This window comes from Harpia harpyja, chromosome 23 (genome assembly GCF_026419915.1).
Source record: "Harpia harpyja isolate bHarHar1 chromosome 23, bHarHar1 primary haplotype, whole genome shotgun sequence".
Taxonomy (NCBI): Eukaryota; Metazoa; Chordata; class Aves; order Accipitriformes; family Accipitridae; genus Harpia; species Harpia harpyja.
This window is the reverse complement of record NC_068962.1, coordinates 1,163,546-1,187,449: the sequence shown is the minus strand read 5'-3', so window position 1 is coordinate 1,187,449 and position 23,904 is coordinate 1,163,546. Positions and strand designations below refer to the sequence as shown.

General features: G+C 46.5%; 4 protein-coding genes and 1 long non-coding RNA gene across 5 annotated transcripts; 1 reads left to right on the top strand and 4 right to left on the bottom strand.

Moving 5' to 3' along the window:
- The first annotated feature begins 878 nt into the window (after positions 1-878).
- Positions 879-23,416, top strand: LOC128135487 (uncharacterized). The gene is made up of 4 exons (XM_052774463.1): positions 879-1,191; positions 2,567-2,604; positions 2,780-3,128; positions 22,997-23,416. Exons 1-4 carry the CDS (start codon positions 905-907, stop codon positions 23,307-23,309), a joined length of 987 nt encoding a protein of 328 aa, XP_052630423.1. The 5' UTR covers positions 879-904; the 3' UTR covers positions 23,310-23,416.
- On the bottom strand, positions 6,275-6,845 carry LOC128135460 (histone H3). The gene has a single exon (XM_052774435.1). The coding sequence runs from the start codon at positions 6,820-6,822 to the stop codon at positions 6,412-6,414; it is 411 nt and encodes a 136-aa protein (XP_052630395.1). The 5' UTR covers positions 6,823-6,845; the 3' UTR covers positions 6,275-6,411.
- On the bottom strand, positions 7,984-8,851 carry LOC128135483 (histone H4). Its single transcript, XM_052774459.1, has one exon. The coding sequence runs from the start codon at positions 8,813-8,815 to the stop codon at positions 8,504-8,506; it is 312 nt and encodes a 103-aa protein (XP_052630419.1). The 5' UTR covers positions 8,816-8,851; the 3' UTR covers positions 7,984-8,503.
- LOC128135490 (uncharacterized) lies at positions 10,266-16,228 on the bottom strand. Its single transcript, XR_008233094.1, has 3 exons — positions 15,561-16,228; positions 12,217-15,116; positions 10,266-10,723 (listed from the first exon to the last, which is right to left on the bottom strand). It is a non-coding gene; the product is annotated as an uncharacterized LOC128135490 (long non-coding RNA).
- LOC128135454 (histone H1.11L-like) lies at positions 16,280-17,078 on the bottom strand. Its single transcript, XM_052774428.1, has one exon. It carries the CDS (start codon positions 17,059-17,061, stop codon positions 16,372-16,374), a length of 690 nt encoding a protein of 229 aa, XP_052630388.1. The 5' UTR covers positions 17,062-17,078; the 3' UTR covers positions 16,280-16,371.
- Positions 23,417-23,904: the final 488 nt, after the last annotated feature.

Below are 23,904 nucleotides of genomic sequence, written 5' to 3'. Positions count from 1 at the left end.
TTGCTCCTTACTTTCATAAATACTAACTCAGAATCTTCTCTGTATCCACTATAGATTTAGACCCATAAAACAACAGCTAAAGATTGAAAAGCTTGATCTGCAGTACAAAAGAAAGGTGATTTTCTTGCTAAATAAGGTAGCAGAAATTTAAATCTATAGTTATACTAAAGCATATTTTGTAAAAAATAAGGAAAAATCCCCACAGCAGTAACTCCAATGGAGCAAAATTAGGAAAAGTCACAATCTAATATAAAGGCAATAATATAAAAGAGATTCTATTCCACCTTCTGGTGCTTACATAAAAAATTGGTTATGTAACAATGGGAAGAGAGAATCAGTCTTCCCATTTCTTAAATGGGACGTGGAAAGCAAAATACAAACCCAATGTATTAGAAAGCCTGACAGCACAGATATTGTGGAAAATTCCCTAAAGCCAGTAATAGATTTCAAAACATTAACAATCCTGAAAGTTTATAGAACTTTGAATACAAATAAAGCAAAGCAGTTAATGAACAACAGCATGAAAATAATGAGAATTTAAAGTAATTCAAAGAAACCTCGGTCACTGCAAGAAAATAAAATACAGACACATATGAATAGCAAATGGGTTATACAAATCCAAGGAGGAGGAAAAAACCTTTCCAATCGCTACGAACATGTATGACGTTGGGATTCTTTTTTGGGGGGAGGGTAATGTTTTCTTTACTTCGTAGACTCTACAGCACTGTTTCACAGGTAACGGCAGGCGATGTTCCATCCCGCTCTGTGACGGAGGCAGAAAGAACTGGCGGGAACCCCGCCCCTCGTCGCTGCAGTCCCCAACCAGGTCGGCTCCCACCGCATAAAAGCCGCCGCGCCGCCCTGCTCCGGCTACACTCCTTCTCCGGAGCTGAGCGACGGCAGCATGTCCGGCAGAGGCAAGGGCGGGAAGGGGCTCGGCAAGGGGGGCGCCAAGCGGCACCGCAAGGTGCTGCGCGACAACATCCAGGGCATCACCAAGCCGGCCATCCGCCGCCTGGCTCGGCGCGGCGGCGTGAAGCGCATCTCGGGGCTCATCTACGAGGAGACGCGCGGCGTGCTGAAGGTCTTCCTGGAGAACGTGATCCGCGACGCCGTCACCTACACGGAGCACGCCAAGAGGAAGACGGTCACGGCCATGGACGTGGTCTACGCCCTCAAGCGCCAGGGACGCACCCTCTACGGCTTCGGCGGCTGAACACCTCTTCGCTCCCCGACCGACCACCTCGAGAACCCAAAGGCTCTTTTAAGAGCCACCCACTTAATCTGGAAAAGAGTTGTATTGCTTCAAAGTTGCTAAAAGGAAAGCTATTTCCTATAAACTTTGTTTCTGATAATTTACTGCGTCTTTTGTAAGTTACTATGTAGGTAGTTCTTACGATTAAGCACCTGGTAATTAAATGTATATTGTTAACAGGTTAAGTAGATATTAAGTAAGTTAGTAAAACTCAAAGCTATTGATTTCAATATCAGTGCAATTAGAATTCAATGACTTTTTTCGTTTATTCCCTGAAAAAACGAGCTAAATAGCAAAGCACTATAAACTTATACTGTTTTGAGCTGGTGAGCTGGCCGGGCTCTGAGGCAGGTACACATAGCCCTGTGGGCATCTCTCCCAGTCTGTTTTTTCCACTGTTTGAGTAAACAGTAGCAGTAGATATGTTTTTAAGTTATGTTATCCCTGTAATGATGCTCTCAGCACGTAGAAATGTATGCGAGCAGGGTGGGAGGTGTCACAGCTGGTCACCCCCTGAGCCCCTTGTCATAAAACTTGAAATACTGCAATGATCCCAAGTCCGTCGTCTGACTGCTTTTTAGGGAGCTGTCCGTTATTCTTTGTGCATCCAGTGAGTTGAAGCTTAGGAAGCTTTTTCTTTTAATGGCTGCTGAAGCCAGAGCAGTTCTCTGTATCAAGGGTCAGCAGCAGTTTTCCCTTCACCTGACAACTCCTCTGCTCAGGCTCTGAGGAGAGCTCTCCTGGCTAGCAAAACAGCAGAAAAACAGTAGAAAAAATGGAAACGGACTAGAAGTTTGTATTTCAGCAAGCAACAGCCTGGGAATACTACTTGGGCTGAAAGAAATTTAATCTTGTTGAAAACACTATCCCTTGAACTATTGCATTTTCACGTGAATTCACCTCAATCTAAAAGCATTTGTCATACCAGCTATGGTATTACTTTCTACTATTTCCAGATTAAAGTTACTCTAGGTAAAAAACAAAAACCAAGAGCAGCAAACAACTCCCTGCCCCTGCCAAAAAAAAAAAAAAAAAGCCCCCCCCACCCCAACAAAAAACCACCATCCAAAAACAAACCCCAAGCCCCAAAATACCGTTATAAGGAATCTTATCGATGAAACCCTGTACAACACTTATGTTTCAAAGCTCAAGCCTCAGTGAATTAAAACAAAATGAACGTGAAGCTTCTACGCGTTCAGGACAGCAAAATTTACAACTACGCATTTCCCTTTTGAACACTTTTTATTACAGGTTTTCATTTTCGAGATACACTATAAACAATTGCTACAATAAATATATAAAACCGAAAACAAGAGCGCCGAGTGCAAGGCGGAGGGAGGGTGAGGGCGGTTGGCGAAAAGGCGCCCTTCCGAGGCGCGCTTTTCGAATTCGAAAGTATCCAATCATAACGACGTGTTGCTGCCAGCCAATCAGAGGGGCGAGCATGCTATAAAAGCCGCCCCGGCAACGGAGCGGTGTCTTTCCGCGGCGGCGGTTTCAAGAGGCGTTTCGGGTCTCTCGGAGCGATGGCGCGCACGAAGCAGACGGCGCGTAAGTCGACGGGCGGGAAGGCGCCCCGCAAGCAGCTGGCCACCAAGGCGGCCCGCAAGAGCGCGCCGGCCACGGGCGGCGTGAAGAAGCCGCACCGCTACCGGCCCGGCACGGTGGCGCTGCGCGAGATCCGGCGCTACCAGAAGTCGACGGAGCTGCTGATCCGCAAGCTGCCCTTCCAGCGCCTGGTGCGGGAGATCGCGCAGGACTTCAAGACCGACCTGCGCTTCCAGAGCTCGGCCGTGATGGCGCTGCAGGAGGCGAGCGAGGCCTACCTGGTGGGGCTCTTCGAGGACACCAACCTCTGCGCCATCCACGCCAAGCGCGTCACCATCATGCCCAAGGACATCCAGCTGGCCCGCCGCATCCGCGGCGAGCGCGCCTGAGCCTCGTGCCGCGGGCCCCCCCTCTGTCATCCTTCATTCGCCCACCCTAAAGGCTCTTTTAAGAGCCACCACATTGCACAGGAGAGCTGTAACACTGTGTTTTTTGATACTTGGATACAAGACTAAATCCTGAAGTTATTTTAAGGTAGTGTAAATTTTTTGGATTGTTACATAAGTACTAATGCTAGCATTTAGTTTGTTTTTCCCCCACCCTCCCTACATCTGAGCTCATCTGTTTTCTCTGGACTCTGTTGTCAAGAGGCCTTTGGAATCAGATACTGCTATTCCAGTGAAAACATGTTTATAAGCCTTTCTAAGCAGTTGTTTCAAAATGTTTGATTTTTTGAGCAGACTGTTACATGCTGTATAGGGAGGGGCTTGGAAATGTCTAATTGACTATACAGAAAAAGTAACTGTACAAATTGGAAAAAATGCTCAGACAAGGTAAATGAAAAATACTTCAGTGATGGTGGTAAGAGCTATAATTAAAAAAAAAAAAAAGAGTAGGACAAAACCTATTATAATCCCCCGCACCCTCCCCAGACTTGATGCTTCCTGTAAAATATTTTGCAACAGTTTTATGGAGCAGTGTGGGTTTTTACTTTTAAGCAATGTGGAAGGCATAACCTGAGTTGGCATTGGGGAAAAAAGCTTCAAACAGCTTTTTACTAAAGAAAAAACACTGTAAATTTACTCTACCATTGCTCTTACTAGGATATACTCTAAAAATCCTAACATTGTATTTGATATCTGAGAGCCCTACCTCTCTTAAGTATGAGATGAATAAAACTAAAGTGCTAAGAAGATAAGCCTTATGCAAAGGATAAAAATGGGAAATTCAATAAATTAGTCTAATTGTCATTTATAGTCTCAATTTTATTTGCTTGCTTTATGACTTTGAGGAAAGGCTGGAGCAGAGGACAAAGGACATCTTGGTAGAAGTGAAGAGAATCTGGTGGGTGTTCCTGGGAATTGTCCCCTCCCATTTTCCAAATAAATGGAGAGCACTGGCACAGGGGAAAGTTTTGTGGCTTTTGGGGGGACCAAAACAGCTGAGAGAAAGGAAGCAGCTGTCAGGCCTTGGCAGCTTTGTAATCAATGACAGGCCTGGAGGAGAAATACACTCATATGGTTTTGAGAATTGAGGACAAGTGTTTTGTGTTTGATGATAAAAAAAATAAGGTGGAGGCAGTAGAGGAATCCACAGAAGGATCAGAAGGTCAACGTTCACTATAGTTCAGTTGATTCAATACAGTTTTGTAGTCAGGAAATTACAGTTGGTCTCTAGTTCAATTTCTTGGTTGATTGTGTCAAGTCTTGCAGACTCTAGCTGTTTTAGTATTTCAGAGAAGTCACCTTTTTTTATTCATTGACAAATAAAACATTCAGATTCCTATGGTTTTTGCTTCTTTGTTGTCACAACATCTTTTCCTCTGCCCTTGATAATGCTATCTCGCCTGTCCAATACCTTTCTGTAAATATGACCAGCCAAGTCAGTCTGAAATAAAAATTCAGGTATTTGAGTATGGCATGTGGGGAACCCTGCAAGAAGTTTCATAGGGTGTATTTCTGAAACACTACACAGAAGGTAAAGCATGGTAGATACAACTAACAGTCACAGCATAACAATGTAGGTATGAATGTATATACACATATGTGTACGTATGCTATATGTATAGACACACATATATATGGTTCTCCACTCACAAGTTTTAATTCTGCTCAGTATCCATCCACCTGTCTTTCCCAGTCACCTCTAACCTAACAACACCTGTCTTTATCCATGTGGTTTATTTTTTGTGGTTCCAAGAATATGGTTGGTTGTTTAGGCTTAAACAGCTATTTAAGAAGATCACCCAGAGACCTGCCCCAAGGCTGGAAAAATTATGAGTGGCAGAGTGTGTGGGGTAGTATGGGCAAATGGTCGGTGGGCATCTCCAGTATTTTGGAACTGCACTCTTGAACAAATGCAGAATCCTGAAAAACTAGTGCAACATTTGGGAAAAGTATGCTGTCACCCCGATAGTTCCAGGGAGACACAAATCACTGCAATGTCCTGGGGCCTGGCCCATTTCTATCAAGCCCCATTCACCACTATTCAGTACCCTCAAGGGGAAGGGAAGGTCTCTGGATCTGACAACAAAGTGACAGGCACTGCGGCCAGTCCATCCCCCACAACAGGCACTGTGGCTGAACCAGCCCATACCAGTATCAGTTGCCCCCATACAGAAGAAGGAACATACAAAAAAAAAAAAAAAACCAAACCAGTTCACTTAGTGAAAGATTAAGATGAACCAGGGTCTTTCTCTTCCCCTCTGCAACTGAAACCAGAACAGAAATACATAACCTTATTTCCAAAATTTTGTATTAATAATGGTAACATATCTGGACAAACTTGATAGTTATTCCTGTGTACAGTATTTTTCAATCATAGTTTCTTGGCCTTCTTAGGTATGCTTCTGTGCTGTGAGAAAGCAGCCTCACACGCCTTGTCTTTTCAACATGATCATCCATCATTCTGAGGCCAGCCTCAAAACCGTTTTGAGACACATATTCTTGCTCCTGGAATTAATGATTGTTAAAACAGACTGCCTTAGGTGGGTTCAACAGTAACACAATTCCAATGAGTTGCAGGAAGTTTCTGCTCTTGCCTAGACCCAGCCAGCCTGAAGAGTTTAAGGTGCAGAGTTCCTGAGCTTGGGCCCGTCCCAGAGCAAGTGGTTTGTCCCTGCCCCCTTCTCCCTGAAAGCTGTTTTGCTTTCCGGCAAAGTCATAGTGATGTAAAAAACTCTATTCTGCCTGATATTCTCTGCTCACCGTCCTTTAATATATTGACCTCACCTCCCCCCCCTTGAATTTTTTTTCTCCTTCCTCACCCAGTGTTCATAAAGTGCCTGTTGCTCCCCTCCACTGTTTGCAAAGCACACTGGTGAATTGCAGAGCAGGAAATTTAGAGCCATGTGGGGTTTATTAAAGACAAAAGTTTATATACAGGCAATATAGTAAAATAACAATTAAAAAAAAAAAGAGCTAGGGCCATAAAATCAAATGCTACAGTCTAGAAAAAAGGAAGAAAACATTGTTATTTTCAGAGCGTGCCCATTTAGAAACTGTTACAGCTCTTTTAATTGTGCATGTAGTGGCTCTTAAAAGAGCCTTTGGGTCTGCGTGGGCTGCCTCGGTGCCTGCCGGAACCGGGGAGGGGCTGCGGCGGGAGGCTCAGGCACGCTCGCCGCGGATGCGGCGGGCCAGCTGGATGTCCTTGGGCATGATGGTGACGCGCTTGGCGTGGATGGCGCAGAGGTTGGTGTCCTCGAAGAGCCCCACCAGGTAGGCCTCGCTCGCCTCCTGCAGCGCCATCACGGCCGAGCTCTGGAAGCGCAGGTCGGTCTTGAAGTCCTGCGCGATCTCCCGCACCAGGCGCTGGAAGGGCAGCTTGCGGATCAGCAGCTCCGTCGACTTCTGGTAGCGCCGGATCTCGCGCAGCGCCACCGTGCCGGGCCGGTAGCGGTGCGGCTTCTTCACGCCGCCCGTGGCCGGCGCGCTCTTGCGGGCCGCCTTGGTGGCCAGCTGCTTGCGGGGCGCCTTCCCGCCCGTCGACTTACGCGCCGTCTGCTTCGTGCGCGCCATCGGCAACGGGACACAACTCCCGCCTCGCCAGAGCCAGAAGTGAATGAAGGGAGCTGCGCTGCCCCCCTTATTTATAGCGCCTCCTCGTCTCTGATTGGACGAAAGGAAGCGCGACCTCATTGGCTACGGTGGGAATCCCAGCCTGGGCCCAAGGAAGAGGAATTCGCCGCTGCCTGCACCCCCGCTCTCCCCCACCGCAACCCCGCTCCGAGTCACGGCTCCCTCGGGGCGAGCCCGAAGCCTGCCGGCGGGCATTGCAGAGTCAGCGCTCGCATCCCTTCTGCTTCTCTGGCTTTCCCTCTCCGCCACGCTGCTAACATATTAAGTGCCGTGTGGAGGCTCAAATTCAGCAGTTGTTCTTAAAGCGCGAATTATTTTAATAATCTTTTTTTTTTAGTGGGCTGATTACAAAAGAAGAAAAAAGTTCCTTCACAGCCATACAGAGCTCCCTCTTACAGTAACAGGCGCATTATTCCCAAAGCCTCAAATGAAACAGCTTAGTATGTCAAAACACAGATACAGACACTTTAGAAACCCTGTAATGCAAGTTTGTATCCATAACAAGCATGTAACGAGCTATAAAGATCGAGATGCATCTTTTAGGCTATTTTTCTCATAGTTTTCTTTTCTTGAGGAAGTTCGGCACAGTATCATCAAGTAAAATTTGAGAATACTTAGACAATTAATTTTTGTGAAATTAAGAGCTTAAAAAGGAATATGGAATTACTCTATTATTTAATTTGCCCCTACTCGTTAAGGCTGTGTGAAAAACAGAAGTGACAGTAAGTAATTATTGATCGCCCTTGTTTGCGAGCGGTCAATAACTAGCGATAGTTTTATATAAACCCGAAAAACTGGTTTTGCAGGTTTTTTCCTCTGGTGGTGAAGGAAATAGAACACCAATACTTTAGAGGCGCGTCCCGGAGGGGAGTATTCCCTTTATGAGAGAACAAAAGTCTTTGCACAAGGCTTCTTCTGACGCATTTACTTGAAATGTGCTGCCAGGTAGGCATTTTCATTCATGGTCCACACCCCCACCCCCAATATTTACTTTGGAAATCTAATATAGATTTACTCCTGAAGTAGCTTTCAAAAAGAAAAAAAACCCATTGACAAAGAACTGAACACAGGTTAGAGTAACAAAAAAAATTTATTTTGAAATGTCAAAAAGAAAGCATTTATTTCAGAGCGACTTTCATATTCTTCCCTAAGTGATAAATTGGTTTCCCTTTCTTCCTTGCAGTTGATTATCTACCCTCAGTTAAATGAAAATTTCAAAGTACAAGACATTGAATGCTCCAGATAACTATACTTATATCAGCAAAGTTTAAAAAAAGGAAAACATTCTAGTTTGATTTCAAAGAGCACTTGAAATTATTTTTAGTGCGGTACATGTTTGCAAGGGAATTTAAAGAGTACAGAAAGAAACAGGCATCTTTCACACAGCAAAACCATCTTTACCAGTAACAGCAAAGTTAAAACATTAGATCCCATCTTATCATAAGATCTTTTTACAGCACTGCATAATCGCTACTTTTAATAAGCTTTGGGAATTGGAGAGCAGATGCTTCAATTGTCCCCTCAGAGAAAACAATGTTACAGCTCTTCTTAGAAGGAAGTGGGTGGCTCTTAAAAGAGCCTTTGGGTTCTCGAGGTGGTCGGTCGGGGAGCGAAGAGGTGTTCAGCCGCCGAAGCCGTAGAGGGTGCGTCCCTGGCGCTTGAGGGCGTAGACCACGTCCATGGCCGTGACCGTCTTCCTCTTGGCGTGCTCCGTGTAGGTGACGGCGTCGCGGATCACGTTCTCCAGGAAGACCTTCAGCACGCCGCGCGTCTCCTCGTAGATGAGCCCCGAGATGCGCTTCACGCCGCCGCGCCGAGCCAGGCGGCGGATGGCCGGCTTGGTGATGCCCTGGATGTTGTCGCGCAGCACCTTGCGGTGCCGCTTGGCGCCCCCCTTGCCGAGCCCCTTCCCGCCCTTGCCTCTGCCAGACATGCTGCCGTCGCTCAGCTCCGGAGAAGGAGTGTGGCCGGAGCAGGGCGGCGCGGCGGCTTTTATGCGGTGGGAGCCGACCTGGTTGGGGACTGCAGCGACGAGGGGCGGGGCTTGGGTCTCTCCCCTCCGGATCTCCCCGCGCTCTCTACCGCGCGCCCCGCTCGCAGAAAAACTGCGGGTTCCGTGCGAGTTTCCCTTCCCGCGGCACAGGCGGTTCGGTGTCGCTGCCCTTTTCCGGTCCGTTCGTTTCCTCCAGATAGGAAAGACAGGTCTGTGTGTATAACAGTTTATATAATTTTTAAAATCTTTGATACGTCGTAATCATTTAGATGTAAAACCTCGATCATAGAATGCTATCCCAGTTACTGAATCACTTAAATTACTCTTTGAATTTTTACTGTAATTGTTATTTTAAATTACGGGTATGTGTTATGTAGTGCAATTTCACCTTCTTGCATTGATTCTCACGCGTGGCTTCAGTGTTTTAAACAGCTGCTCATCGTGGTTTTATTAATGGAGCATCTTGCAGCAAAATCTGTCCAATAGTGTTTCTGATAAATTCTACCCCTCCTTGAATTTCTTTCTCATCTCCATTTCCTGCCTTTTCTGAACGTTTTTTCAAGGAGAGTTTAGCAGTAAAGGTACACTAATAGAGAGTTTAACCCTTACGTGCTCCACTTTAATTTTTTTAAGGTAAAACGGTTGGTTTGGACAAATATTTTTACGGTACTTTCCATTCTTGTAGTGGCATAGACAGCAATGTGGCTTTTTTTTTTTTAAAGAGATTGAAAAATTAAATACATAAAAAGAAGGGTGGTTTTGTCCTTCAGGGGAAGGTATTCAACTCTGGGTTTTCTTGCTTTCAGGCAGGAAAATCTTCTGAGGTTTTACTATTGAAAACAAGAAACAGTATTTAACAAAAATCATTCGGTCATTTTCGACCTGAAAATGATCAGGAAGGGTGAAAAAAGTTTCCAGTATTGAGGGTTTGCTGCCCTCTCATGGACGTTGTTTGGTTTTTTCCCCTTACAAGATGGGCGGCTTTATATAATGTATCCTTTCGTAAAGATACAATATAACATAAAACAGTAATCACTCTCTATCTTCCCATAGGCCACAGATACAGATGTTGCATCTGCTAGCAGAGAATTACCAAGTTCTTGGGTCTGCTAATCACTATCAGGAGAGCAGGATGGGATCTTGCAGTTCTCCTGTTTTTTCTTTTGTTGCTATTAATCACTGGAATCAATAGAAAAAAACACCTGAGGAAAAACTGTTCCTCTGTTTTCTTATCCACTGAATAATACAAGGCTGTATGTCCATGTCGTGGTTTAACCCCAGCCAGTAACAGCACCACGCAGCCGCTCGCTTACTTCCCCCCACCCAGTGGGATGGGGGAGAGAATCAGGGAAAAAAAAGTAAAACTCATGGGTTGAGATAAAAGCAGTTTAATAGAACAGAGAGGGAGAAACTAATAATGATAATAATGACAATAATAATAAAAGCATTGGAATATACAAAACAAGTGATGCACAATGCAATTGCTCATCACTTGCCAACCAATGCCCAGTTAGTCCCCGAGCAGCGATCCACCCCCCCAGGCCAACTCCCCCCAGTTTATATACTGGGCATGACGTCACATGGTATGGAATACCCCTTTGGCCACTTTGGGTCAGCTGTCCTGGCTGTGTCCCCTCCCAACTTCTTGTGCCCCTCCAGCCTTCTTGCTGGCTGGGCAGAAGTTGAAAAATCCTTGACTTAGTCTAAACACTACTTAGCAACAACTGAAAACATCAGTGTGTTATCAACATTCTTCTTATACTGAACCCAAAGCATAACACTATCCCAGCTACTAGAAAGAAAATTAACTCTATCCCAGCCGAAACCAGGACAATGACAGAAATTCATCTAATAAAGTGAAGCAAGGTTGGAGCTGAGTTCCCTCTCTTCTTCCCTCCCCGATGATTCTTTAATGGCTTCCCTGTCTTCCATATGTCTTGACATAGCTTCCAGGAGGATCCGTTCCACGGTCTTACTAGGCACTGAGGTGAGGCTGACTGGTCTGTAGGTCCCAGGGTCCACTTTATTATCCTTTTTAAAGATGGCTGTGATATTCCCTTTTCTCCAACCTCTGGGACCTTCACCTGGCTGCAATGACTTCTCAATGATGAAGAGTGGCTTAGCAACTACATCTGCCAATTCCCTCAGGACCCTGGGATGCATCTCATCAGGCCCCACAGACTTGTGTATGTTCATGTTCTTCAAATGGTCTCAAACCTGATCTTCTGTGATGTGAAGGACTGTTCCCCCAGTCCCTGCCTTGAGGTTCAGGGACTTGAGAGATGGGGGAAGAGAGATTGCCAATGAAAACTGAGTCAAAAAAAGATGTTAAGTACCTCAGCCTTTTCCATGGCAGTTGTTACTAGTTCTCCTGTCATATTTATTGTGGGGGAAGGGAGGGGCACATTTTCTTTAATCTTCCTTTTCTGAGAAAAAAGATTTCTTTACTGCCCTTGTGTAACTTGCTTTTCGTGGCCAGGTATCTAGGATTTGTGGGATAGTTGTCACATGGAATACTTACTTGGCTTTTCTTTGACACTGGAAAAGAGGAAATATGTCTGAAACACACCCCCTTTTAACGAAAGAAGTGTCTTGCCTCAGGAGTGCACAACGTCACCAGATCTGGTCCTGAGAGGAGAGAGATGCTGATGATAGTAAAATGTGCTCTGACAGAAGGAGAAAAAATATTTAAGGAGTTAAGAACCAAGTGGCCAAGGCAGCCAACCAGGGAATGGGCACAGGGTTCTGTTACGAAGACGGTAAATCTACAGCAGAGAAAATGGAGAAGCAGGGAAGAAGTGGCAATGGCAATGTGCATTTTTACTAGGGCAGTTACATACAACTGAGCGTGAATATGCAGTATGCAAACCCAGTCAGTATATGCAGCCTTGGTTTACAAGTGCCAGCATACGCTGGTTGCTGAAAGAACAGGAACTCTTTTTTTTTTGTGACTGGTGCAGGTCCTGACCTATGTTTTGTTTATTTTTGTTTTCAGTGTTTGATGAGAACAATAACCCTATTATTATTTTTGTCTCTTTCATTTTTTCCACAGCTCCTGGCAGCCCAATCCTGAAATCATTGAAAAGCAAACCCTGCAGTCCTTGGGAAAACCAAGCACTGGGGTTTCACTGATGTCCCAGCAGCAGGCCTGCAGGAGTGATGAACAAAACTTGCATGGGAATGGAAGTGCAAAGAGATCACAAAAAACAATCTGCAAAGTGAAAATCAGAATAAAACACAGCTCCAAATCCAGAAAGAGTTGCCTGAAATTGAGTATGAAGAGTGAATGGCAATCCCAGGAGAAGTCACACTGATGACTTTGTTGTGCTTTGACAACACACATTCTGGAGAAGAGGGATCTCAAATCCCCACAGAGAAATGTGGCTGGTATTCCCCAGTGCCCAGCACCGGACTGGGTGCATTGTAAACTAGGTCATAAAAAAGAAACTTGTGGCAGAAAAGCTCTACTGTGTAACCTTGCTAAGTCAAATGTGTCTAGGTGAAATTCTGTACCCGAACCCAAGCTGGCCCAAATCTATACTGCCATGCAAGCAGCTGACAACAGGTCTGGTGTTAATGATATTCATATCACACTCTTAGTTTTGGGGACTCCACACCAGCTGTCCCAACCTTCCTGTCCATACACTACAGCTGTCTCCCCACTCAGCTCCTTCCTTTTGAGGACCTGTAAACTTAGTCTTAAAATGTAGATATTTACATCTCTCCGTTTATTCAGCCCAGGATACTATGAAGGGCTTTTTCTTTGCTTTATTCAGCTTAGGGTGCTCACTACTACCGAGGATATGCAACAACAGCATATCCTTATTTTAAACATCTTTGCGCCTGAACTAACATCGTTCAGCCTTTTATTGAAGACCAGCTTCCAATTTTCTGTAACAAATGCAGAAGATTTTTTTATAATAGTAGTGGAATAGTTTCACTTGAAATAAAACTCCAGCTTTGATGTTTTTATGAAGTGAGCCTTTAAGAGAGACCTCTTTATTGTTTTTCAAAGACATACTGAGGCTATGCAGAATAAACTCTTACTCTCACATGACAACAATTACAGTAAAAGACAGACACACACAAAAAGCACAGGAGTAACAGAACCCACTACCAGAGAACAAAGAGGTAAAGAAATATATATACAGAAATTACCTGGTTTTGTGGTAATCTGACAGGCAATCTGGCTTTGTGGTGACTAACGCCGATGAAAAATTCTGTAACCCCATTATACAAAAGTGTTCATCAGTACACAGTGATTTATTGTTCTGTGAGGGAGTAACTTTACTTCAACAGAATTCTTGTCAGGTTGCTGAGAGTCTGTTCTGCTATATGTAGACCTTTATCTCACTCATGGATTCATTTGCCATTATTTTCTCTCTCCATTTCTACTTCTAGTGCTGGAACATCACAGACTTTTGATATTTATTTACTTTACTAAATAAGTAAATCTGTGAAATAAAAAGTTGACCCTATGGAAGAAAAAACAAATGAAGGCAGGTCTTCCTTGTTATAATTTCCAATTCTGAACCCATTTTTTTTTACCTTCCTCCAAATTTTTGAGCAGCTTAGCATTTAAAATCATAAAGTGGATACTTGTGTATTCTGTCAAAGCATAGCCACTCACTAAACACCACCTTTTTTTTGCCTCCTGTTAAGCCACCTCCTCTTTGACCACCAGCAGCTCAGTTCTCCACATCAAATCATTACACAGAATTACTGTTCAGCCTGATTCCAATTCAGTTCCCAGGTCAGAACTATTCACATACGACAAAATGTGTTTTGTGCCTGAGATCTTAAAGCTCTGCTTACCGTATTACCTGTGTTCCAGGCAGTGGTATTCATGTTCCTTAGAGTCTGTAGGGTGGGAAAATGTCCATGCAGTGAGGGCGTTGTAGAAATTTAAGAAATCTGCTGTTCATCTTAGAATATGCATTAGTCTGAGCAGTTTGCAAATATGGAACAAGCTAGGGACATGAAATAGCCTATATAAAAAGTTCAGTAAATAGAAGCTGCATGGCCATGGAGATGTCCTGGGAAAGAAATTAATGCCTAGATATCCAAAAAGGATGTCATACAAGAGTGAGATATGTTCCCTCTCCACTGCAATCATAAATCACACGCTTCAACCTCAGCTCAGCACGTTAGCTAGAAATTTGAACCATGACAGCAGAGTAGTATCCCCTGATTTTTCCTTAGGATATCAACTTCTCTTATGACCAGAATAGGAAACTGCTCCTAGGAAGCTGGAAAGTGGCCTGTTGAAGATGATGTGGGGCCCTGAGGGACACACAGTGATCGAACACTGTGGCAGTGACTCAGTAATTCAAGATAAGCTATTTCTGAGGGATAATCAGTGTGGAGTTGTGCATGCTCAACTGAGATGAGCTGGCATCCACAGGGCTAGCAGTGCACAGGCTAAGGGGGAAGAAGGATGAGAAACAATGAATTAGGGGTACTGACTGATACGCCAGTGTGCAATTGGCATAGACATGACATTACATTTGTCCCTGAAAGCTGATTTTTCTCAGAGCACTCTTGTTCTTTGTCACTGTACTCACTTTTTCCAGTTGGGAAAAAAATTATCCAGTGGGTATCTATGCTAGGCTACCCAGCTCAGCTTTACAAGTTTAGTGGGATTTTTTGGTTTGATGTTAATTTTTTTGCTGTACTGGACAATATATCCACTAGAGCCTGTACAGAGTCCGTTCAGTGTTACTGCATACACATACACTTCTTGTTTGTAGTGTAGAACGATCTCTTACATTATTTGGCAGCTATCTCCAGCTAAGGACTATAAAGTCCATTCAGCTGAAGCCACAGCTATGTACTCTTTGCTTGTAACGGTATTTTAGACTGGTATTATTGTACATAGGCCAGTGCTCTCCATCACCACTTGTGTTCAGTAATGCACTGATTTTCTAAATCTCAACTACTGCAGTAGCCAAGGTAGGTAACTGCTCCAACTGAATTTTTTTAAAAAACAGTTACAATAATTTGAGTTTTCCCCCTTACCTCTCAGAAAAGGGAAAGAAGCGCCCTGATGCCTTCTCCAAGCGAGCAGGGAGGGTAAGTTGCAACAGGCCAAGAGTGAACTGCCGTCATCACTCCGACTCATTCCAGGGGCTGAAATGTTTATTCCAGGGCCATCCCACCGAGGTCAATTCAATTAGCATGGATATGTGTGATACAGTTTTGCCCATGCTACTGTAACTGGGTTTTGCCTTTTTGGGCTCAGCTGTAAAAAGATAAATTAAGCATGAATATCACGTTTGCTACAGCAGCGTACCTGCTGTTTGACCATACCCAGTCAAAATCTACTCCCCTCTGACTAGTTGTAACGGGCTGGAAAATCGCAGTTGACCCACTCTCCTCCTGTCAGAGCACCTAGTTGGGTGAAACCCTTTGAGAATTTGTGGGTGTGACTCCCAACACCCTTTGCTTATGATAACTATGAGGGTCTGGTAGGCACATCTCCAACCCAAACAGGGGCCCAGGCATGTGAGCTCAGGAATTCGGGCTGTCGGGGTGAAGGGATATTGCCTGATAATTTCAGAAAAAAAAAGTGGGATATGCATGCAGGTTTGCATGTTATATAGAGGAAGAGGTCATAAACCCAAGCGAGGGGGGGTGGCGGGGGGGGGGAGATGCGCAGGAGGCTCCGACCCCCGCGGGTTCCTACCGCTCCCAGCGTCTCCGTTGCCAAAATGAGCCCCCGGCACCTGGCCAAGGACCGGCGGGCAGCACCAAGGACTTCTCGCAAGGCTCCTCGAAATACCCGTGTCCTGTCGGATCCCGCTTGTCCTCCGATTTCCAGGGAAGGGACGAGTTTGCAGGGGACAGAAGTGGACTGGGAGTGAAAAAGCCCACGGGAGGGGCAGCGAGCACGTACCCAGGAAGTTCATAAACCTCTTCCGCCGAGTGGAAAAAAAAAAAAAGTGGGGCGGCTGTTTAACCCGAAAACTGCTGTACACAAGAAAAGCCCGAGAATCGCGGCCAATCTCTGCGCAGCGCGGGCTTTTCGAAACCGGTAAAGCTCCGGGGAGCGGGCGGGAGCGCTTCCGAGCGCGGCTCTTCGCCCCCGGCTGATCGAAGAGAAGCTACGGGGAGCTGCAGCACACACACACACACCCGCCGTGAGCGCTGCCCGACTTCCACGGGGACTTTGGGCTCGCACCGGTTTCTTGCGGCTAACGGGAAGCTGTTTGCACCCACGCCCGCCCGGCTGTGTTGAAAGGAGCCGCACAGCGGTGAACGCTGCTGCGGTGCCGGCCGGCACCTGTGGGAATAAAAGCGAGAAAGTTTGTGCTCTTATCGGAACCACCTTGATTAAGCAGAAGAGTAGTGCTGAAGAACAGAAATAAAGATTACACGCACACGCACACCCACACAACATAAAGAAAGCGTTTCAGCTCTTATTGGGAAAGCTTGGGTGGCTCTTAAAAGAGCCGTTGGGTTTATCTGCAAGGCAGACAGGATTTTTTCAGGACGATCTATTTCTTCTTGGGCGCCGCCTTCTTCGCCTTGGCTGCTTTGGGCTTGGCCGCCTTGGGCTTGGCTGCTTTGGGCTTCACCGCCTTCGCCTTGGCCGGGCTCTTCGCTGCTACTACCGCCGCTTTTTTGGGCTTGGCAGCCTTGGTCACCTTCTTGGGGCTCTTGGCCACCTTCTTGGCCGCGGCAGCCGCCGGCTTCCTCGCTTTCTTGGGGCTCTTCTTCACTGTCACCGCTTTCTTGGGCTTCTTGGCGGCGCTAGCGGGCTTCTTGGCTGCCGGCTTCTTGGGCTTGGCGGCGGCTGTCCGCTTCTTGGCGGCTTTTTCCTTCACTTCGCCGGGCTTTTTGCTAAGACGGAAGGAGCCGGAGGCGCCGGTGCCCTTGGTCTGCACCAGGGTGCCCTTGCTGACCAGGCTCTTAAGCCCCAACTTGATACGACTGTTACTCTTCTCGACATCGTAGCCGCCGGCGGCCAACGCCTTCTTGAGCGCGGCGAGCGAGAGCCCCTTGCGCTCCTTGGAGGCGGACACGGCCTTGGTGATCAGCTCGGTGACGCTGGGGCCCGCCGGCTTGCGAGCTTTGGAGCCGCCCGCCGCCTTCTTCGGCTTCTTGGCGGCGGCCGAACCCTTGGCCGGGGCCGGGGCGGCGGCAGCGGCCACGTCGGGCGCGGGGACGGGCGCGGTCTCGGCCATGGCGCCTCCCGCCGCGTCCGCGCGAACAATAGCGGCGCCGGTGCCGCCGCCCCCTTTTATAGCAGCGCGGCGGGAGCTGATTGGTGCCGCCCGCCCAGCCCCGCCCCGCCGCCCGCCGCCGCGCCCGTTGTGTTTCTTCCCGGTCCCAAAAGGGCTTTTTCTTCCCGAAATTTACTGCCGATGCACCCCGTTTCTTTGCGGGCGGGGAGGGGGGCGCCTGTCCTACCAGCTAACGGAGTTTCCCCTTGGAAGGAGCAGAAATGAGGGGAAAGTGACCCCAGAAACTCCGCGGCGTGGAGCCGCAGAGACCTCGGGAGAGAGCAGCTTTCGTTTTATCTTTTAAATTAAAATTTTACCACCGGCTGAATGGGCACAGCCGGCGTGAAATCTTGTGCTTTAGAAGGTCCGCTCCAGCACAGGGCAAAAACCAGAGTGGTTTGAACGGTTGGTCTCGGGGTAAATCGAGATTAAAGCCGTGCAAGTAACACAGCTTCGCCCCGCGGTCCCGGCCGCGCCTGCAGAGCTGCCTGCCTCGGCCGAGCCGCTCCCCTCCGAAATCCCGTAATCCCGCTCGGTGTCCGTTCAGCGACCGCGGTGTCTTAGCTGATGCCTGCTGCGGAGACGTCTGTGCTTTAGCAGCGGGTGTGAAAGCCGATGGTACTTCACGCCAGGTTCAGTACTTCAGTGGAACAAAGCACCGACCGGCCCCTCTGAAGGCTGATGTTGTGTCATTGCACCTTCAATGTCGCCTTAACGAAGTCGCTTTCGTTTGTTATATTCAGGAGTCGGGATAGTTGCAATCGCAATGTGTCGGGCTTTAGTCTGACAACGTGTAAAATGTACTTGTCTTTGCACCGCGGTTTGTTAAAATTGATTGGGAAATAGAATCTGGGGTGTGATGAAGTTTGAACTGGACGGGGAGTTAAAGCTGAAAACTCGGTCCTTTGAGGGCGTGTTCGGTAATCAGGGCACTGTATTAGGCAAAACTAATTTCTTTGTTCTAATGAATGAATGTTGCTGTTGTAAGTGCTTTGATAACAGCATGTGGTGATTCACCGCTTTCCTCCTTTCAGAAGTAAGATAAGAATTTAAACCTTTTCAAGAGGGTTCCTTCCCCGGTCATTGGCAGCTCCACATTCTAAACAATAGATGAATTCTCACTTTCTTCCTTCGTTTTCAATGGCATGTTGCTTTCTTTTTAATACGAAACAGTTAACAGTCTGCCTGCAATAATGTTGTGTTTCATACACTAGGTACCAGGCTATTACCCGCTCCTAAAAACGGGTGAGCAGATCTATTCAGGGCTAAAAGAAAGTGTAACAGGGTGCATGAAATGCTGGTACAACGTAGAGTTCCCGCTGCTTGGGACTGTGAGAACATACAAATATGCTTATTTGAGTCTCCATGTGACATTGGAGAAATGTATGATCACGCGTGTTTAACTGAAAATGCTAAAGGGCTGCAATCAAAGCAAGGACTAGATTTATTCTACTGATTTTACGTACCTTTTTTTTTCTCTGCTTGGAGGTGAAATGTGGGAACAAATACAGCTTTGTGAGGTCTCCCAGCGAATGCATTTCAGCCTGTAAAACTAAGGTAAGTACGTGTTTTGGGTGATCTGGCTGCGGTAACGAGCGTGACAGGACTGCAGATTGTGAGACTGCAGAACCGTGTGTTGTGTACTGATTAAACACAAAAATTGGAAACTAATTTAAATACCCATTTTTTTCTGATGGTTATTTCCAATAATGGGGGAGGATTAAAGTCCTCAGTGACATGAATGAACACTACCAGAACTGCTGACACTCTGAGGAAAATATTTTTTCTAAACTAGTAGCAGTGACCCCATGGTAAGAAAGAACGGAGAGTTCAAGTACTCCCAGAGGCAGTGAAGCTAACATATTGTAACTCTCTAGTCCATTGATATCTGTATATGAGTGGTTTGTCTGTTTCAAGCTATTCACATTTAATGGCGGCTTTCTGTCAATTCTCTGGACTCGTACAACAAGGAATATTGTCATCCATCTCAGTCTTTGAAAGATTCCTAGTAATTTTTTTTTTCCCAAATTCTTTAAGGCAGAAACGGACTCTGAGACTCCTGGAAATAAAAGCAGAACTTTCACTTTTTGCATTCATTTTCATGATTGTTTCTTGACTTACTTGGAAACTGGAAAGTGTTTAGAGATTTGATTCTGATCTCTCAAGCCCGTCATTGCTCCATGTAAGATATATTTCTGTACACCGGAAATCATCCCCATCGACTATGCGAGAGATTTGTGACCAAGAAAAGATAGATTTGTAGTATCAGCCTGTGGGTTCTCATATGAAAAAAACATTATGATCTTCCCTACAGCGTAGGTCAAATCAAAGATAGGGAATAAAGCAGAAGACAGGAAGGGCAGACCTGAGTGTTGAAGCAACTTGCAGATCATTTGCTTCCCTCTGGCTCTTTTATTCAGCTATGTTTTGCTTTTGGCTGTTCAAGCATAATATCCTAGAACTATCCAAGTATTTGGATTAAAAGCTAGTAAGTGGATTTTAGTTTCTCAGCCACTGTAGTCTAAAACTTAATTTTTCAGCCACTGTAGAACATAACCCAAAACAGAGAGCATGTGCTCAACACAGGAACTTGGTGCAGTTACACAGGTACAGCAGGAAGGCTTCCCCAGGCTTTGATATTCCATTATTTCTTCAGGCAGAAATTGTATTTGGGTATTGCCACTCCATCCACCTTTCCTTAATTTTTAGAATTAGCAAGTGTCAATAAAAATACTGAAACATTTTACTAAAATATTGTTACTTTCCTTCCAGGAAATAAACACTTTTATGAATTAGCACAGGCCTATGAAGAGATTCTACCTGGAATTGCTTTAACAGGTTACTAGGAAATGAAATGAACCATTGACAGGAGAATGTAATCGGTTCTGATTCTGCATCAAAACCCCACACCTACTTTGGATCAATTCAACTTTATGGAGACTGCTTACTGAAAGTGGACATCTACCCTTACTCCTATTCCAAGGAAGAATGGGGTAGGTAGTAGCACATGATTGTTGCCCTGCATTTTAATGCCCTCTTTCAAAACTGTTGGCAAGCACAGGTGTCCTAACATTCAGGAAATCATGAATCTCTGTTTCTTTCTGCTTAAAAGTCATAGGCTCCCATTGTTTTTTCTCTGCCTCTCCTAACATTTATTTTCCTGAATTACTAGGCCATTAAATATGCCCTACAATAAATGTTGATGCAGTATTTTCATTATCACCATGCACAAACGACCAGCAGCTAATTTCTTCACCATTAATTATGGCTTCCACAATGATGAGGGTCTTCCTTGGTTGTAGGTCAATCTTAGTTTATTCTTCCAACAAATTTCTGGATATAGGCCGTAGGTCATGGTGAGATATGCACTACAAAATGTTCAGAAGAGTCTGCATTCCACATCTGAAAGACATCTCAAAATCCTGGTTTTTTTTCATACAACAGAACATGCCACATTTTCAGGAAATGGAATCATTTTTAAATCACAGGCATACCATTCAAATACAGATGAAAATTACTTCTCCATCTTCCAGCCTTTGTCTTCTAGCACTCTTGAAAGGATGGAAACCCTGCTGCTCAGCACACAGAAGCTCCAAGGGACTGGAACTTTTCGTTTATCTTTTTTTCTTATATGGAGCAAGAGCAGTTTCTGACACAGCATTAACTAATGGCTGACACAATACTAATGGCTGCTGCTGGAGCTGGCTTAGTGGCATAAAGGTGAGAATGATGAGAAGGAACAATTTATGCTTAGTCGACGGCACAGATGAAGTATGGGCTAGAAAGAATCATTTTCCAGGTTGCAGATTCCCAAAACTGATTGAAGAATGAAGTGACCCAGAGTGTTTTTCTAAAAATCTTGTTAGACCTCCTTCCAGAATTGCAGGCTTAGGATGTGAACGGGACCTTCTTTCCCACAAGCAATTGGCACTTACTGCCCTTTGGAAACTCCAGAGATGTCACAAGTAGATAAAGTTTTGGTATAGCAGTGAGGGAAGGCAAGGACGTTTGTGAAACTCCTTATGCACTTGGAATTTTTTTTTCTTTTCCTCCATGATGCAAAAGCAGTACATGGAGTTCCCCAACTCCATTGATAGCAGTTAGCCTAATTCTTATTGCTGTGTAACAGCCCAGGCTCTGAGGGTTACTTTAGACCCATCTCTAGGTATTTCTACACTGAAAGGAATGTGTCTCTGCCTGCTTCAAAGCCTATTAAATCAATGCTGTAGTTTTAACATTTGAAAAAAAAAATTAAAAGAAAAATTTGTAACATAACAACATAACAGGACTTTTTGTTTTCTTTCACTTTCTATTACACTAATATAAAATGCTGATTGCCTCTTCTGCTAAAAGAGAGAGACTTCCATTTCTCCTCTAATTCTTGAAGCTCCTCTTGTCCTTTAATACCACGGTGATGAATCTTTAAACTGAGCATTTACATAATACAAGAGAATGATTTAGCTATAACCTAATGGCTGTAAACTGACAGTGGAACAAGGCAAAGCTGTCAAGAGAGCTTCCACCCAGTTTTTGGTGCTTGGAGTTTGTGAGTAACCCCCCAGAATTCAAGGGACAATGTGTCCCAGCAGCCTAAACCCTGCTGCTTTGTTATTTTGTGAAGATTTTAACCCTTGCACACATAAGGATATTATCAGGTGAATTCTTCAGCACACACCGATGTAGAAAGAGTGGGTGAAGATAATCAGACAAGTCATAACTGAGTGGAAATGTAATTCAGAAACATGTCAAATACGACATGCGCAAAATATTACATTCTAAGGCTTCACGTATTTGAAAGCATTTAGGGGCATATACAGGAACAAAGGCCAGGGCAGACATTTCAAAGTGATTTCTGTTGTTTGGTGCAGTTGGGAGTAATTTTGAAATTCAGTTTACAGCTGACATGCTCAAATTACACATTTTCAACGGTGGTCCTCACTGACGAAATATAAAGAGGTCAACTTCATGATTGTAACATATCTGTCATGTTCATTCCATGTATAAATTACCTATCATCAAAAGATCTAGAAATTATGAGTTAAAGGATTAGTGCTATGCACAAAGGAAAACCAAACCAAAACCAAACCATGAGATCTGCACTCATTCTTGGAAATAATTACTACTTGCTGATAGGGTAAACAAATGTTGATATGCAAAAGATATATATGTTGTGCTGCATGCATAGCAGTACAGTAATATTACAAATATTCGTGATAATGCTGTGAAAAATAGCAACAACAATTGAAAGTCCAAGAGAGGCTTCTAACACTTATGTCATCTTGTCGATACAGTGATGAGAAAATGTTTAAAGAAAATGAAGTGGTGCCGAGATGATGGCAGGAGAGAATAAGACCGGCGAAGTCAAGGAAATTAACTCCCAACCCTGCCAGGTACAGGTGTCCCGGGCGACCGCTTGCCGACCCTCACCAAAGGTCAGCGGGCGCCTCAAGACGGCCGACACCGGCCGTACGGGCGCGCTGGGCCGCGATCCACCGAGGCGCTTCAGACAGGGCCCCGCCGCCCAAAGAAAGCGGCGGCCGCGGGACCACCCTCGGCCCCTCAGAGAAGGAAGGTCTGCGCGCCGTCGCCCCGCCCGGAGGGGCAGATGCCGGGAAACGGCGCTTCAGGGGCCCCGGGGCCGGGGGAAGGCGAGCGAGGCGGAGGCGGAGGCGGGGACCGGCGCGGCGGAGCCGTGCGGGACCCCGGGGAGGGGCCCGAGAGCAGCGAAGGGCGAAGGCCCCGCCCCGCCTCGGCCCGCCCCGCCCGCGGAAGGGCAGGCCCCGCCCCCGCCGGCCGAGCCCGCCCCTGCTCCCAATCAGGTCGGCTCCCACCGCATAAAAGCCGCCGCGCCGCCCTGCTCCGGCCACACTCCTTCTCCGGAGCTGAGCGGCGGCAGCATGTCCGGCAGAGGCAAGGGCGGGAAGGGGCTCGGCAAGGGGGGCGCCAAGCGGCACCGCAAGGTGCTGCGTGACAACATCCAGGGCATCACCAAGCCGGCCATCCGCCGCCTGGCTCGGCGCGGCGGCGTGAAGCGCATCTCGGGGCTCATCTACGAGGAGACGCGTGGCGTGCTGAAGGTCTTCCTGGAGAACGTGATCCGCGACGCCGTCACCTACACGGAGCACGCCAAGAGGAAGACGGTCACGGCCATGGACGTGGTCTACGCCCTCAAGCGCCAGGGACGCACCCTCTACGGCTTCGGCGGCTGAACGCCTCTTCGCTCCCCGACCGACCACCTCGAGAACCCAAAGGCTCTTTTAAGAGCCACCCACTTTTTCCTTTAAAAGAGCCTTGTCGCGTTGCTCAGCTTTCCCGAGTGGTTGCCACGTTTCTGCTCCCTTCCTTGCCCCCCGTCCTCCTTATCATACCCCCGTACCCCCCTCCCGTTTTTCTTTGCCGACCTGCAGCCGGGCTGGCGAGCCTTGCAGTCCTGTGTTTCTGGGTCTCTGTCTAGCGCCCTGCTGCCCCATCGTTTCCCTTCCCAGCTCTTCTGCCTGCTCTTTCCTTTCCGGCAGCCGCTTTCGGAGGAGCTTGCTGGGGCGCTGCCCCCTGCCAGGCGAGCGCTCTGCTACTTTGCGGCTCTTCCCGAGGCATTTACCGACGCCCAGAAGTCCCTGGAAACCGCCGGGGCCCTGCAGGGCGAGCCTAGAGCCTCTCTCATCCGCGGCTGTGTGCGGAAAAAACACGGGCCGAGGCAACAGCCCCCCTCCTGCCCCAACAAAAGAGAAATAAAAAGACGGAAAGCAGCGAAACCCGGCTGCGTCTCGCCGAGTCCTCTACTGCAGGGCGGCGCATCCTTCGCTT